This window comes from Cololabis saira, chromosome 11 (assembly GCF_033807715.1).
Source record: "Cololabis saira isolate AMF1-May2022 chromosome 11, fColSai1.1, whole genome shotgun sequence".
NCBI classification, from domain to species: domain Eukaryota; kingdom Metazoa; phylum Chordata; class Actinopteri; order Beloniformes; family Belonidae; genus Cololabis; species Cololabis saira.
In genome coordinates, this window is record NC_084597.1 from 16,924,906 (window position 1) to 16,942,468 (window position 17,563).

At 39.6% G+C, this 17,563-nt stretch overlaps 1 protein-coding gene across 6 annotated transcripts in view; it reads right to left on the reverse strand.

Moving 5' to 3' along the window:
* Nucleotides 1-17,563, reverse strand: part of fcho2 (FCH and mu domain containing endocytic adaptor 2) — a 78,966-nt gene that overhangs the window by 41,664 nt on the left and 19,739 nt on the right. For all 6 annotated transcript variants that reach the window (XM_061733830.1, XM_061733828.1, XM_061733829.1 and 3 more), the window contains exons 3-7: nt 16,733-16,807; nt 15,922-16,063; nt 4,201-4,353; nt 3,942-4,046; nt 1,469-1,567 (exon numbers count right to left, since the gene is read on the reverse strand). In XM_061733830.1, coding sequence (XP_061589814.1) covers nt 1,469-1,567; nt 3,942-4,046; nt 4,201-4,353; nt 15,922-16,063; nt 16,733-16,807 — 574 coding nt within the window. The remainder of the gene's footprint in view (nt 1-1,468; nt 1,568-3,941; nt 4,047-4,200; nt 4,354-15,921; nt 16,064-16,732; nt 16,808-17,563) is intronic.

Below are 17,563 nucleotides of genomic sequence, written 5' to 3' on the forward strand. Positions count from 1 at the left end.
GAGTATCCAACTTCTTGATCGACAAGAAAAGGCCGGAAATATCGCAGCATTATGCCGTGGCTTCGTTCCACACCAGGATGAAGTAAGCAGGGACTCAAAGACCAAAGCTTTGACAGACTGAAGACTCTATAAATGAATAATTTGAATATATTGTTTTGTTTTAGTTATTTGTTAAACCTACTGTAAAACGTGAATATAAACAATTTAGAAAATGTTCTTCATGTAATTAGTTGGCCTATAATTCTGTAAACTGATAATTATCTAATAATTGTACATAATTATATATTCCACTGAGAAAGACAGAGCTCACTTTTGTCTTGTTAAACACTGATATACCGCATTAGTGCAATAATGAAATCAATCCTGAAAAAGATAATTATTTGCCAAATTATTTTTTGAAGCTCAACAAATGAATGTATTATTCATTGTGTGTTTTTGTAATCATCTAGTGCACATTGTGGCAACAAAACAAAGCAAAACCCAATAATAATAGCAATTTTTTAGAGGCAGATAACCAATTTGTTTCTGTCTCAAAGAAGAAGAAAGTTCAAATGAAAGGTAGCAGGATTTTAATGAATGGATTCATAGATATAAAATATGTACATCTATACTATTTCATCGTATGTATTTCATGTCTAGATAAATAAGTATTTGCAACAGTTTCCATTTTTAATGCAAGTGTAGACAACATGGTGATTTTTGTGTGTTCTTGAAGATCTGACAAGCCTGCAATACTTCAAGAAAGAAGACCTTCCAGGGCCTGATGTATCCCTAACTTCTGAGACTTGACTCAACACTTTCTGGTTTGGAAAGACGGATCTTCAGCCTGAGCTCCAACAGGCAGCATTTACTGAGGCGCTGGCTCATCTGCAGTCCCCGCTCCTTCTCACTTGTAGCAAGACACGGTGACCATAGCACCATCAAATGATTTAATGGAGCTGGGTCGCCATCTACAGGCGATATGAGAACTACACCAGCAGTATTGAAGCAGAGCAACAGATTAATGAACATGGAGCTGCAGGCTGATGTCAGCTTTCACTTATTCTGTGTGGCATTATTAAGCAGGACTGCTAAATAAATACATAAATGAAAAGACAGCCACGATTAGTATTAAATACTAATTTATGTAGCTCTAATGTTTGAAAAGTTACCCAACCGGACTTAATGGAATTTTCTCAAACCTAAACATATTTTTCAAAAAGACAATGAGGGCTGTACGGAATACTATTTGGCAACTTCTGCGGTGGCTGTGATAGAGTTTTGATCATTTTTTAACTACTTGGCATTAATGTATAAATAAACCTGTTTTCTGCTTCACAGTTTAATGATTAGTGTGATCAAAGATCGCGTTATCTGATGTGACACGTGCGAGCGAGCCCATGCTGACGTCAACAAAGACACCTGTTTCACCCACAGGAACGTCTGGGAGCTTGCTCATGTGCAGGTGACGCCATGTGGACACACTTACCTCTCCTATCTGAAGATGCGTTTCATCCACAGAAACACAGTACGCTCGAATAATTTCCTTTAAGTGGAGAAGGTTGTTTTCTTCAATGTCTTGGAATTTCTGTAAAACAGATTGATATTTTATGGTCATTCATTCATGCTGCAATGCAACAACTTAAGTCCCTTGACATTAAATTAATCGCATGCTTCATGGTGACAGTGTCAGTAAACGGTGTCAGTGTTTGGGTGATCTACTGGACTGTAGATCCAATTATAGCAGCAATAAGATTGCATTTTTACTGGGTTGAGGTGTGGAGCATGAATCAATTTCAACAACGCTTTGGTCATTGGTCACATGACCTCACATTTACCTCTAAAATACAGATAAGTTCATGGTTGATTCGATGATTGGGGGTAGCCAAGGTCCTGTGGCTTCCCCATACCACCACTCCTCCACCGCCATGCTTGACAGTGGGAATGGGGTGTTTCTTCTAAAAACGCTGTTTTGTTTTTGCCAAACATCGCACTGGACATTAAAACCAAATAATAATAAGCAATAATTAGGGCCCGCCGCCCGAGCACTGACAGTGCGAAGGCCCTATTGTCTCTGTAGGAATTTTTATCCTCATTATCCTCGTTCTTGTTTTTCTTCTGACGAAAGGAGGGCCTTTTTTGCCCCCCTAAACATGTCCCAAAAGTCACCAAATTTTGCACGCAAGCCAGGCCTGGCGAAAAATTTGATATTTAATGGTTTGCATTAATGGACGTGGCAAAATGGCTCAACAGCGCCCCCCGGAAAACTTTGTGCCTCAAGCCCCACAATACGGTTTGACGTACATGCACGAAAATCGGTACACACCTGTCTGGTCGGCCATTTTTAATTAATCCTGTAATTTTGGCGCAATTTATGCCATTTCTTCGGCAGTTAATGCAGCCCTAACCGTAACGTGCACCCAGGTGTGTTATACATCAAAACGTGAATCTCGATCCTGCGATGATGGGCATTACTTTTCTCAGTCAAAAGCGTTACCGTGGCGATGCTAGACGCCAAAAAGCGCGCCCCCCCTTCATCTGATTGGTCCATATTTGATAGATCCTACTTTCTGCCATAACTTTTGAATGGTTTGACATAAAGTAAAGACTCGTGGGTGGTGTCATCTGACTCGGTTTTGAGTCCTTGAACATAATTGGTGCAAATTAGCCCCGCCCCTTCTTCTGATTGGTCGATATTTGATAGTCCCTATTTTCTGCCGTAACTTTTGAATGGTTTGACATAGACACTGTCGGTGGTGTCATCGGACTCGGTTTTGAGTCCTTGACAATAATTGGTACCAATTGCACGCGCCGTTCATCGCTACTTGCAGCTTTAATTATCATTGTTATTTTACTGGCTTTGTGTTAATTAATTGGACTGATTTGGAACGAGTTGAACTGTATTGCTGAAGTGCCTTGAAATTACATTTGTCGTGATTTGGCGCTAAATAAATAAAGGTCAACTGATTTAATTTAATTTAATCTGATCATAACTTTTTCTTTTTCTTTTTCTAAATCAGTTTTGCTTCCAGTCATGCTTCTGTGTTATGTGAAGTAGCTTTTGGGTGTTTTTGTATTTCTATGAGCATTGCACAGTCTGATTAAGGTAAATGTGTTGCAACAGTTCCTGGGAATGAAAATGCTATCTTCCCCCTCGCTGTCAAATGTTCAATTGAATAACTGCTTATGTCTTTTCCTCTTGGCATTTTGTTAATGCTCCAAATCAACAAACTGCCAAAAAGTTCACTTTTATAGACACTGCTGATGATCAATTCATCATGTGTTGATAATTAGCAGCATGTCACTACAATGTATCCTTTTAAATCCTATGAAGCAGTAAATTAAAGGGGGTACCTAGTATTGATCACAATCTTTTCTTTGTGCGCTACAAAGATATGTACACAAAATTAAAATATATATCTGTCTTTTACCAGCTAGTGAACACACACATACACTGACTCTCAGACAAAGAACACACATGCAGCAGCCCCAGTGACGTGAGTGAGCGCACATCTTCAGTGTTTATAATATATGTCCACATATAGAGTGAAGGAGATGAGCGAGAGACTGCGATCCCGGGGAATCAGAGCTGCATCGCTGTTTTCTCTGGGGGAAAACTCAAACTCTGGGCTAACTGGAACCAGCTCTGGTGGCGTTGCTGCTGAGGTACGGGAGGATATGGAGGCCAAATTCCATTGATCTGATTTTAATTTGGAGTTTATCTAATCAGTCCTTCAGATGGATCCAATCATGACTTTCCACAGCGATTCCGTTAGAGAGGAAAAACGCAATCTGGAGATGATGCAGAGCACGAAACGTGGAACAGACGCACACCAAACTGACAGATTACACAATTAAGTGTTGCATACCACAAAGACAGACAATAAGCAGGGTTTGGGAGCACATATTTCATTAAAGCACACGCACACAGAAGACAGAAAGGCCGTTCACAGTGAGAGTACCTGTGCAGTTTCTGCCATCTTCTGTTCAAATTCAGACTTAGCTGTGGCATATTTTTCCACGTAGGATTTGTAGGTCTCTGTGGCTTTTTTGGCTTTTACACCAGCCTGTAAACACACAGATAAATGATCATCATATGGTCACGTAAAGCAGATGACAACTTTCCTTTTTTCTGGATCGACTGAAACTGAAGGTTCCTGTCTAAACTGGAGCGTTACGACTCCTCGTCATGTATGGGTGTTCGTCCGTGTGACCTCCCACCTTGTCCACATCTCTCTGGGTGGCCCCCTCTTTGCGGAGGCGTTCCTGCTCCACAGTTTTGGTATTATAGATTTCCTTGGACTTTTGAAGAGCCTGCGAGGTGGCCTGGATGTTCTGGACGGCTTCGAGGGTCGGCGCCACTTCTTCTTTTGTCTGGAAACACACGCATCTTGTTCATTAATTCATTTAACAATAATACGTACAAGTCTCCCATGGCTCTATTCTTGCACTGAGAATAATAAACAGACTACATTTGTCTTGGAACACCCTTGTTTATTATGTGACTGCAAAAAAAAAAAAGGATACAAGTTCAGCATAGTCACAGGCTCTGTATGGCTCTCATAAAACACCATTTCAACTCCTGGGTTTCATTCTCACACATCTGTCGCTGACTTTTGGCGTGGAACAGCAGGAAGCATTTAAACCTATAGAACAGCTATTGAAAAATGTATACAACTGTGTTTTTGATCTGAACTCACAGTCTGGGTTCTATTTTTACAACCTGGGATATCGACCTCAAGAGTTTAGAACATAAAAAGAGAGGTATAAACAACACTTAGTGACTTATAATTACAGTAAGCTCAGCTGATCTTTTGTTTCATGCATCAGCATCATCTCTGAACCTTTTGTTTAAGTTGGTCATCTCATAATGTAAACATCACCAGAATTAAGGCCAAAGAAAAATGCTCATCTTTAATTATCTTTTGATATTGAGGCACTTCAGCATGTCAAAGCCTGTGCTCACCACTGGCTGTTTTTTATACTGAACACTTTGTAAAACAGGGAGGGACGTGGAGAGTGGAAGATTGATGGAGAGATACCGTGACAGCCTTTTTGTCCCCCTGAAAGCACCAACAAAACGACTAATTCAATCCAACAATCTCGCTTTGACTTCTGCGGTTTCATGCATGAGATAAGAGGCGATACAGGGGCTTTAGTAGAGGGAAGAGCGGAGGCACGTGTGAATAAAACTGCACCGTCCTCTGCTTCCACCCTAAGAAAAATTATTTATAAAATGTATTTAAAGACGATAGCGAATAACTGGAGCATAAAAAAAAACAATTGTAATGATTGGGGAGGGGATCTGTTCAAGTTAAAGTACGACAGTGTGAGGGGTACATTTCTGGGTACAGTGCAACTACATTTTATGCCTGGTTTTATTTGCAGATATACCACGCCACATGAAACAGATGCAGTGAGAACTTGCAGTTTTGATGTTCAGTGGAAAAAAAGAACCAAAGTTAATAACCTTAACCTTTGGCCTGAAGGTTGATATACCATCTAGATCCATCTTGTATCTCAGTATTACAACTTAATATTATCATTCTTGTGTGACCCTTTAGTTGTCCAAACAACTCAGGAGTGACACTCAGCACAAACTCTGACAGAAGGGCAGGCCGTCTCCACTCTGTTTGTCTCCAGTTTACAGAACCAGAGTTGTGTATGAACAGAGCTGGTAGTAACGAGTTACATTTACTCCGTTACATTTACTTGAGTAAGTTTTGGGAAATGTTGTACTTTTAGGAGTAGTTTTGAATCACTATACTTTGTACTTTTACTTGAGTAGATTTGTGAAGAAGAAACTGTTACTCTTACTCCGCTACATTAGGCTACGTTGAGCTGTTACTTTTCTTTTATCCCTTTTATCCGCGTACGCGTCAATCTCATGATATCACTGGGTGATTCTTTGGGAAAAATATTTGTTTTTGCATGTTTTGTCACATTTACACAGACTCAAACACACACAGAGTTTCTATGAGTTCATGTTTGTTCTAGTTCTGCCTGGTTAAAAAAGAAAAGTACAAAGGCTTGAAATGTTGTGCTACTTGTGCTTAATTTATTTTTTTATGTTATTTTATTTATTTTATTATTTATTAAAGTACTTGAATTTACTTTAAGATTATTTTAATTTAAGCTATTTTGTATTAATTTTAATTTATTTTATTGATTTAATTTGCCTGAAGATGATTATTTTGTACTTTTGTCTGTTTGAATGGTTGTGTTAAAACGTTACTCAACAGTTACTCAGAACTTGAGTAGTTTTTTCACCAAGTACTTTTTTACTTTTACTCAAGTAATTATTTGGATGACTACTTTTTACTTCTACTTGAGTCATATTATTCTGAAGTAACAGTACTTTTACTTGAGTACAATTTTTGGCTCCTCTACCCAGCTCTGTGTATGAACACCCACTTTTGTTGTTGTTGTGTTTTTTTTTAAACAGAGATAGGTAGGTAGCGGGTTGTGAAGAGATATGAATCGTACATGACACCTTTAAGATTATAATAGTTTCATATTGAGCCAGATATATAACAGGGTTTTATTTGAACCCTTTGAATATGATGGGAAAAGTTAAGTTGTCCCAAATTCAGCATTGAGACTTTTAAACACTGAAATCATCCATAAGTGGTGGCGAAGTGTCAGTTAAAGTCAACTACTCTGAACACATATGCTATGCACAGCCCCTACGCCGCTGCTGGTGTTTTTACTACTCCGTTATGGGTTGGATCGCTCTGTAATTACACCACCAACCACAGGGTGGCAGTGCATGTTCTTTCTCTGCAGCACCATAGCTCATAGTGCACAGATTATGAAAAACAATGGACGAAGCATTAGGTCACGTGACCCGTTGGTTTGTGAGGAGCAGTTTTGAAGCCTTTTTATTGAAGGCCTGTTGCTTGTGAAGCCGACGGGGGATCACAAAATATCTCCAGAGCTGCCGGGAGATCGTTAACAGCAGAATATACCGTTTAATGTGTTCTCGGCAGTGAAATCAAAAATTACTGTTGTGTTTAACCATTACTGGGTTTGTACAAACGGCTGGTTCTTTCTCTATGGATAAGGAAATGATAGTGGCCAGTGATTGGCTCAATCAACTGTCAATCAATCATATTAGAAAGACATTTATTGCTTTATATAAATGCTCCTGGAGTGGTAAAGTGCTGGGTGTATAGTACAATACACCCCCCTGAGAGTTATGGGTATAAAATCAAATAATTTAGATGAAAGTGATTGTTTGAACCAAGCGGTAAATATGTTTATTAGGGCCCGAGCACTTACAGTGCGAAGGCCCTATTGTATCTGTAGGAATTTTCCTTGTTCTCGTTTTTTTCCTTCTTCCAACGAAATGAGGGCCTTTTTGCCCGCCTAAACTTGCCCTAAAAGTCACCAAATTTTGCACGCAAGCCAGGCGAAAAATTTGATATTTAATGGTTTGCATTAATGGGCGTGGCCTAATGGCTCAACAGCACCCCCTAGAAAACTTTGTGCCTCAAGCCCCACAATACGGTTTGACGTACATGCACGAAAATCGGTACCCACCTGTATGGTCGGCCATTTTGAATTAATCGCGTAATTTTGGCGCAATTTATGCCATTTCTTCGTTAATGCGGCCCGAACCGTAACGTGCACCCAGGTGTGTTATACATCAAAATGTGCATCTAGGGGCAATACTTTTCTCGTACAGAAGCGTTACCGCGGCGACGATAGACGAGGCACAAAGTTTTCTAGGGGGCGCTGTTGAACCATTTTGCCACACCCATTAATGCAAACCATTAAATATCAAATTTTTCGCCAGGCCTGGCTTGCATGCAAAATTTGGTGACTTTTGGGGCACGTTTAGAGGGGCAAAAAGGCCCTCCTTTCGTCAGAAGAAAGAATAACAACGACGAAGAATAAAAATTCCTACAGATACAATAGTAACTGTAAGTGCGAAGGCCCTAATAACAATAATGACGATGATGATAATAATAATAGCAATAATAATAATAATAATAATAATAATAATAATAGCTTAAATAACTGTAATAATAGTAATAGTAATAATAATGATAATAATAATGATAGCTCTGAAAACAGAAAGTGAAAAGATGCTAAGGAAACAAAACCAATTTAAGTTGTCATTTTATCTCATGCATGTGTGCATTCTTCTTTGTTTGCTTATTGTGCTCCTATATATGTGTCCATTACCTTTGCTTTGAATAAGATCTTGTATGCTTTTATTGAGTTTGCTAGTTTAAGGTCGTTGTATAATGAGTTCCACAGTTTTACTCCTAAAACGGATATACATCTGCCCTTTGTTTGTTCTTATTGCTGTTGTGTCAAACATTGCTGTTCCCCTGAGGTCATGTTTGCCCTCTCTCGGCTTGAACAGTTCCTGCATGCAGCCTGGAAGTAAATTGTTATAAGCCTTGTATATTATCACAGTGGTGTTCAGATTAACTATGTCTTGCAATTTAAGTGTATTGTTTTGAATGAAAAGTGGGTTTGTTGATGCAAGATAATCAGCCAAGTTTACAATTCTAATTGCTTTTTTTTGTAAAATATAAATGGGTTGAATTATTGATTTGTACGTATCCCCCCACACATTTCCCCCACACAATAAGTCAGGTATGGGAGAAGTAGGGATCTGTATAGTGTTTGTAATGATCTTTTATGTATAATACCTTTCACTTTATATAATATAGCTATTGTTTTAGATCATTTTCTTTTAAGGTATTAATATATGGCTTCCATGAGTTTTTCATCAATAGTTATTCCTAAAAATTTAGTAGTGTTTGTTTGTTCTAGTTTTATGTTATTAATGATTAGGTTTATTGGAGCATTTATCATTTTGTTGCCAAAAACAATTAATTTGGTTTTACTGATATTTAATGATAACTTATTTATTTTAAACCATTCATTCATTATGTTGAGGTCCTTCTGTACTACATGCAGGAGCTGCTCCAGATCTGTACCAGATGATTACAGACTTGTGTCGTCTGCAAATAAGACACACTGCATGTTTTGTAGGGCTTTACATATATCGTTTATATATATAGGATAAATAATTTTGGCCCTAGTACAGAGCCTTGAGGAACTCCAAAAGTTATTTCTAAGGGTTCGGACTTGACTCCGTTTAGGCTAACAAATTGCTGTTTGTCTAGATAGCTTTCCAGCCAAGAGAGGGCAATACCCCTGATTCTATATCGATATATATTTTTTTTAATAGTATTTTATGATCTGTTGTGTCAAATGCTTTTTTAAGGTCAATGAAGACCCCCACAGTGTATTTTTTATTGTCTATTGCTTTAGAGATGTTTTCTACCAGTTCTATAACTGCCATTGAGGTTGATCTGTTAGTTCTGAATCCATATTAGTTGTTACTTAGTAATTGTTGTTTTTCAATAAAGCTATCAAGTCTTGCTACAAAACGTTTTTCGAGAATTTTGGAGAATTGTGATAAGAGTGATATCGGTCTATAGTTTGTGAATAGTTAGTTGTTTGTCTCCACTTTTGTATATTGGTACTATTTTAGCTGTTTTCATTTTATTTGGAAAGATGCCTGTTAAAGGGAAAGTTCCGTTTTTTACAACCTGGACCTTATTTCTGGCATTTTTATGGTCGTATACTCACCAGGGCAAGTTTGCTGTCATTTGGAGTCCTTCGGAAGATATTAGGAGTTTTGTGCGAGCCGCTTCTCCATATAATGGTAGCGAATGGGGGCACAGCGGGACACAGACGATGCAGCGTCTAAATAACACATGATCTCTGTGCGCGCATCCCGGACAGGTACAGCTAGACTTTGCTAACGTATACTCTGGCTCAAAACGGTAAGGACGTCCATCATATTCAAAGTCGTCGTCCACAACCTCAGAATTTGACAAATATTCAGACATGTTTCAAATAACTAACAGTTAACTAACAGTAGCGAACTCCAGCTGTACACGGAGCTGTGTCTGCGATGCGCGCACAGAGATGACGTCATGAGTTCAGAGGTCTTGTTTACAAACTGATTTATTTGTTACACACACAGCCCCGGATGTAGACAACAGGTCCTGGAAGATGCCGAGAAGCAGATGTAGTGATTCATAAAAGAAATGAATGAGTTTCGCGGCAATCATGTGTTATTTAGACGCTGCATCGTCTGTGTCCCGCTGTGCCCCCATTCGCTACCATTATATGGAGAAGCGGCTCGCACAAAACTCCTAATATCTTCCGAAGGACTCCAAATGACACCAAACTTGCCTGGGTGAGTATACGACCATAAAAAATGCCAGAAATAAGGTCCAGGTTGTAAAAAACTGAACTTTCCCTTTAAGAATGATTGGTTGCAAATATGGGTAAAAGGTTTTACAATAGTATCAATTATATTTTTGACTCAAGTCATGTCTATATTTGTATAGTCAGTTGATTTTTTATTTTTCAGATTGTTAACAATTTTCGATATTTCTTGTTCATTAACACTAGCAATGAAGATGGAGTGTGGATTCTGATCAATGAGGCCTTCATCTAGGCCGTCCTTTTCTCTCAGGTCCTCAATCTCCTTTGCTAAATTTGGTCCTACATTCACAAAGAATTTATTGAAGTCATTTGCGATTTCTTTTGTGTTTTCCTTTATTGTATTATCCTTTTTAAAAAAACTTTGGGTATTGTGGTTTTCCTGTGCCTTTCTTAATTAGACTGTTCAGTAATTTCCAGGTTCCTTGAATGTTGTTTTTCTGTTGTTCCAATAGTTTATGATAATAATCCTTCTTACTTATTCTTAAAGGAGCTTGAGGCCGGATTGTAGCAGGATTTATGAAAAAAATTCGTATACATTTTAAGTTTTCTAGTAATAATGTCAGATGAAGCGTTCCAAACCCAAAAGAATGATTCCTCTAGTGTATCTCTCCGTTGCCTTGAACAGGCTGTGTGCTGCAAAATGTGCTGCAATTTGGTCCCGAATTTCCCGCGCTGGGCTGTGGATGTGACGTCACATGACGCTGCATGTGCGTTCTCCCCGTTCTCCCGTGCCGGCTGTTGGCTGCAGTACCCCCAACGGCCGTCGTGGTGAAGGGTGGCGCTAGAGAGTCTCATTTCTTAAAATGAGCCTCATGCTCCTTTAATATATTGGTTAGTTTGTTCTTATATTTCTTATATTATATATATATATTATGTGTTTCCGTTTCATTGGTTTTATGCTTTAAGAAGTTTTTGTATAGTAGATTTTTCTTTTTGCATGCATTATTTAAACCTTGAGTTATCCATGGCTTGTCCTGTTTTTGTTTGTTTGTATGTAGTGTCTTTTTTAATGGGCAGTGCTTATTATATGAATTCATTACTATAGACAAGAAGGCATTATAGGCTTCATTTGGGTCAGATGCGTTGTAGACTTCACTCCAAGTCTGTGTCTGGAGCTCAGCTTTAAGAGCTTTTATGGCCTCAGGTGTTTTTTGTCGTGTTATTTCATAGGAGTGATTTGTTTGTTTACTTTTATTTTTGAGGTAGTATGGCAATATAGCAAAGACAGGGAGATGATCAGTTATGTTGTTTATGAGTAATCCAGATGTTATTTGTTTCTCTATAGCATTTGTATATATGTTATCAATTAGTGTTGCTGTGTCTATGGTTATTCTGCTGGGTTCTGTAATAACAGGGAATAGATTATAAGTAAACATGGTGTCGATAAAGTGGTTGGTTTTATTATTCCCATGTGGGTTAAGGATGTCAATGTTAAAATCACCATTGATTAGGTAAGTTTTATTGTTTTTTGTGTTGCCAAACATGTTCTCCATATTGGAGTTAAAGGTGTCGAGACATGTTCCAGGCGTTCTGTATATACAGGTGATGATTATATTTTTTGCATTTCAACATGTATTTCGATTGTAATGGACTCAAGGATATTTTCAATATTTGTTTTTATTACTAAATTTGATTTGAGTGCTTTATCAGCATACATGGCAACTCCTCCCCCTATTTTATTTGTCCTGTGTGATGTATATAGTTCATATCCTTCCATTTCTACAGCACTGCTCTTTTCATCATCAAGCCACGTTTCTGACACGGTTACCACACTGATTTTTTTTCTGAAGCTTTTGAGATACTCGCTTATTTTTAGGACATTTTTTAGAGACTTCTGCTATTGAAATGTATTACTGTGAAACTATCATCTGTTTGTAATCCTTTGAACTGTTCATCAGTGTAGTACTGGCAGTTATTATTTAAGTTATTATAAAAATTATTTTCAGGATCTAAATCATTATCAATTTCATAGGTTTTGTGTTCATGTGGATCAAAGCATTTGTAATTTAGGTTTTCATACTTGCTGTATACATTTTCTAACTGTTCACCCCTAGCATTTTGGTTCGTCGTTCCCTCAATATTTTCCTCCTCAACTTCCCTGTGTGGGAACTTGATTTCTGTCATTCTGTTTAACAATCAAAACATGCATTTTTACTATATAAACAATATTACATTTCCCGAGCAGTAGTGTTGCGCAGTGTGCAGACAGGGGGACACATATCACATATAGAAGCGGGCGTACATAGCCGTTCACGCCAACGTGGACAGCTGAGCACACAAAGTACACACAGCCACATCCACACAACCACACGCCACTAACATATAGACAAGTTTACCGGCCGTTTCCGCTCTACTTCCTAAACTCCTCCCCAGTAAGCAGTTCACTTCCGTTTTGGCGTTTTTCCATTGAAAACAGTGGCAACATTGCTCTGACAAAGAGGGACAAAATGGATATTTCTAAGAAGAAAAGTGGTTCGGGAACGACATGTTCGGTAGTTGGATGTAGTAACAATAGGAAGAAGCTGAACGAGTGGTTGGATAGGCAGTGCTACATCCACAAACCAGCTACAAAGAGGGAGTGTACATGTGCTCCATTGTTTTCATTTTTTCGGAAGCCTGAATCCGACTTGGAATCAAGGACCTGGCTAAAGGCATTGAATCTGAAGAAACCACCCCGCAACATTTTTGTATGTTCGCATCACTTTGTGGAAAAAAAACCAACGAAGGATAATCCTTTCCCTGAGCTGTGGTTGGGTTATAACATAACACACCCGACTTTGTTGCTGTGCAGATATTGGTAAGCGTGAGAAGCTTTAAGATTGTCCATTGCTTTCCCATCGATTGCCAAGGAGTCCGTGAAGTAGGTGAGGATCTGGGCCAAGTTTATGCTGGGCCATGTTGTCATGTTATCTTCCCAGTTCTGCACTGAATCCGGGTGGGGGAGAGTAACGCCATCTCCAGTCAAAGTCGTAGAACAGTGTTCCCATGGCAAAGACATAGTTGTCGAGAGAAAAAACACACGAACAGCAAGTATTTCGTTTAAGTTTGTGTCCACGCCGTGTCCACGCCGCTGTATTTACACCGGTAAAAGGCTGCGGAAACCCCTTCCGCCGGAAATGACCCGCATCTATGCAGACGAATGGCAGCGCCCGTGTTTTGGCGCGTAAACTTGTCTATAGGCAGTCACGCACACAAACACACCCACATACACACAGGTGCCCATACACACGCGGGTGCGCGCACACAGCCACATGCACACAAGTTAACTGCATCAACAAAAACAAAAGCAGAAAAGCAGAAAAACAAATCAAACAAAGTCCAGCGAAGGAAAAAATAAATAAACAAAGGGTAGCCTACAAGGGAAAAGTAACAAAGAAAACTAATGGCCGTGCCGTTATCCCTCAGGGCATCCAAAGGATGAGTAGAAAAAACTAAACAAAAAGTCAGTGCAGTCCACGCAGTGGGGTTATGCTTCCATACAGCACATTTAGTCCACAACACAAAGACAGTACTCCATCCAAAGGCAGATAATTGTCTCATGCAGGAGGGAAAAATAGGATATGCGCATCTTAATGAAGAAAAAACATGCGTGCAGAATCCATGCATTTGGAAGCAAGTAATGGAGAAAGAGTCCATGCAAAAAAATAAAAAGCTCAGTTCTTGTCTCTGTCCTTGCTGGGGAGAGTGTGGCATGCCGAGATGTTTTTTGGGTCCAGGTGTATGTTCAGGCTCTCCAAAAAGTTGGTGACTTGCATCTCCACATTTTCCAGCTCCTCGACTGGAGCGTCTTCTTCATTGTTTGATTTGGGCGCGGCCGCTCTCGCACAGGTTCTCGGTTTGATTTTAATCCCCGACAGGATCACATCATCTCTTCTCGAGTATATCCAGTCTCTGTTCCAGGTAATTTATTATTGTATCTCTTTCTTTCACCTGGAGTTTGAGGGTTTTAACCTCATTCATGAGTGCAGCCAGCTCCGTTTGTTGCTTGACAACCTGGCTAATGTCACCACTCATGAAATTCAAGAACTTTCTGATGTGCTCAATATCCTCATCCAACTTGCTCGCCTGCTTTATTGTTGTCATTTTGAAGTTCTTTTCCTTTTTGTTCTCTTCTGTATTTCGTTAAATAAGTTTGTTACTGCATTTGTTTGAGCAGCGGCTCCTCACGGCTCCGCTCCTAGCCCCGCCCCTTCTTCTGATTGGTCGATATTTGATAGTTCCTATTTTCTACCATAACTTTTGAATAGTTTGACATAGAGAGTCGTGGCTGGTATCATCCGCTAAATGTCCAGGCCTGAAGAATCTCCATGCAAGTCATACAAGCGCTTCCACTGCAGCACGCCTGAACGTGCACAAGGGTGCGAGGTCCCGTTCATCGCTGCTTGCAGCTTTAATTTCTGCTTTAAAATTGGACATTTCAACATGGAAGTCAAAGGAGATTGACTCGCTTTTGCCGCCGCCCCCTAGCGGCCTTTGGATGAACTGCGACAAATCTTCATTCCACATCAGCCTCAACCCAGTAGTTAGATGGTCGGCGTTTGACAGTGCCAAGTTTCTTTTTATTTACTTCCTGTATGTGGTTCAGACATAGCAATGGAGCAAATAAACTATATTTTACGCAAGTCGGAGCCGGTCAGAGCTGATAAATGTTGAGCATCAGTCGTTTTTACAGACACTGCAGCAAGCTATCAGTAGGTTCCTGATTAATGAACCCTTTAGCTTTACGCTCTGCACTCATTCTCTTGTTGTAATAAACATCAATGACAAAGCCTCCACAGGATCCTCTTGATTAAATTTAAGTGTTTACTTCAAAAATAAACAACGGTACAAACATAGTCCAAGGTAAGAAAATAAAAAAGAGAGCTAGACAGAGTGAAAGTGAGAGGTCAAAAAACTACGTGGCTCCACTCCATGCTTGCCCCGACAGAATGTCTCCTCAGGTAGCCCCACCCACACAGATCCTTACATAACGTATCCTCACACATAATGCTATATCAAGTGCAGTGAATCAAACTATTATTTCCGGGCGGACGGGCGGACGGACGGACGGACGGACGGACGGACGGACGGACCTAATAAACCAGCAGGTGGAGCGCCACTCACGGGCAGAGCGAAAACATTCGCCCCCTTAAGGCACAAGCCAGTGTCTTCCTTGTGTCAGTCCCAAGCCCAGATAAATGGGATCACTATTTGGCAAGCAAAGGGCCACAACTGTTCTGTAACTAATCTTTTATAACTGTTTTCATAAAGATTTACACTCTAATTAACAACCCAAACATGGACAATAAGTGAATACAAAAACCCCCACAACTGCTAAGATTTAAAAATCTATTTTTCAAATGAGCTCTGGCCAAGACAGACAACAGTCCTGTAACTCCATAAAAACCATCAATATAGCCAGAAAAGACTGCAAACAATAAGATCCAAAATGATATGGAAAGCAAGAAACATTTAAAAAACGTTAAGGCCCCTACAGTACATTAGCACTTCCAGGGATAAAACCTTATTTGTACACACAGTTTGTATACACATGCAAATGAAAGATAATACAAATGAAATACTGTTCCCGTCTTTCTTCTTTCTTCTTTTAGTCTTTCTGTTAACATTACTACCCGTATATGTTTTACTGATTTAGAGTCTCAAACAGTTTGACATATCCTTCACACTGAACCTCCTCACCTTCTTGTGTGCTTTGGCCTGCTCCTCCACGTACTTCTGAGCTTCTTTTATAAGTTCTTGGAGTTTCCTCACCAGCTCCATGTGACATCCAGCCAGCTTCTCTGTTGAGCTCTTGAACACGTCCCACATTGGTGCAAATGTCCTGTGGCAGAGGACAGTAATGAAGAATTAATATTGACTTCAATAGAGATGGGAATTGATACAATTTTTACGATTCCAATTGCATTTTTGATTCTGCTTACCGATTCGGTTCTTTAACAATTCCCTTATCGCTTCCCATTTTGAAAAAAAGGACGACAATGAAGCAAATGGCGCTAATTGGCGCTAATATGATAGGGAGTGTTCACTAGTTAATTAGTTACTTGCAGTATTATTAGCCAAGGACATGCTAACGTTGCTGATGCTGCTGGAAAAAACGCAACATTCCTTGATCATTATTGCTGCTGTGTTCGCAAATATTTTTGCATGTTGGTAGCATTTCCTCCCTTTGACGAAATATTCACTTAGCAAGTATTGCAAGTTAGCCTGTTGTCATCTTTACTGAAATATAACCAGACTTTCGTACGTCTGTATCGTTTGGGCGCCATGTCTACTATCGACTGCTGGCTTACGCATGTTACGCAACATGCGTGATTACGTCATTCATGCTCACTGGAATCGAAAAGGGAATGATTTGAAAAATATGCAAATGATTCCAAGGAATTGAATCACTGGGAACCGGTTCTGAACAAGAACCGGTTCTCGTTTCCCATCCCTACACGTCAATGAATCTGGCATTTTCTTCTGAAATCTTGGGATAGTTTCAACTCACCCGAGCTGAGAAAAGTTGCCGGCTGACTTGGCAAGTTTGGTCATTGACCTGGCGTAAGCCTCTTCTATGGTACTCCTAAATGAAAGAAAAATCAATACAAAAGGCATCATTATTTCACTGGGTTTAACTGTTAATAACTAAGATTAATAAATAAATAAGTAAATAAACATTGGTACTCTTTATTAAGTTTTTCAAGTAATTGCAACTAAGTAGTGACTCAAACATCAAATGAAGACTCCAGTCAAAAACCCACAAGAACCTGCATTATAAATGCTTAACCACATGCACTGTGCATGAGCTTGTGATTTGTTCATGAACCTCATGTAGAAGAGGGCCGAGCACGAAGGCTGGTAGTTTAAATCTCCTGCCTTTACCCCACATTTACTTCATGCCTTTATTCAGCACCAGTGACAGGAGTTAAAACTGCAGCCTATCAGAGTGGAAGTCTGAATTATGCATGTCTCATTCAGCCAGCCTCTCCGTGCAGTCATATCACAGGAACGAGTTCAGCCAGGGGGAAACAGGACACACACACACACACACACACACACACACACACACACACACACACACACACACACACACACACACACACACACACACACACACACACACACACACACACACACACACACACACACACACACACACACACACACACACAGGTAGACACTAACACAAAAATATCAGCACTAGGGCACACAAAGGATGATACAGAACCAATGTGGGCTACATTTCCACTTCCTGTTCAGAATACATTTTATCATAGTCTTAATACAAAACATATTAAAATGGAAGTCAATTTGGTAGTTGACGCGACCATCTTCGCAA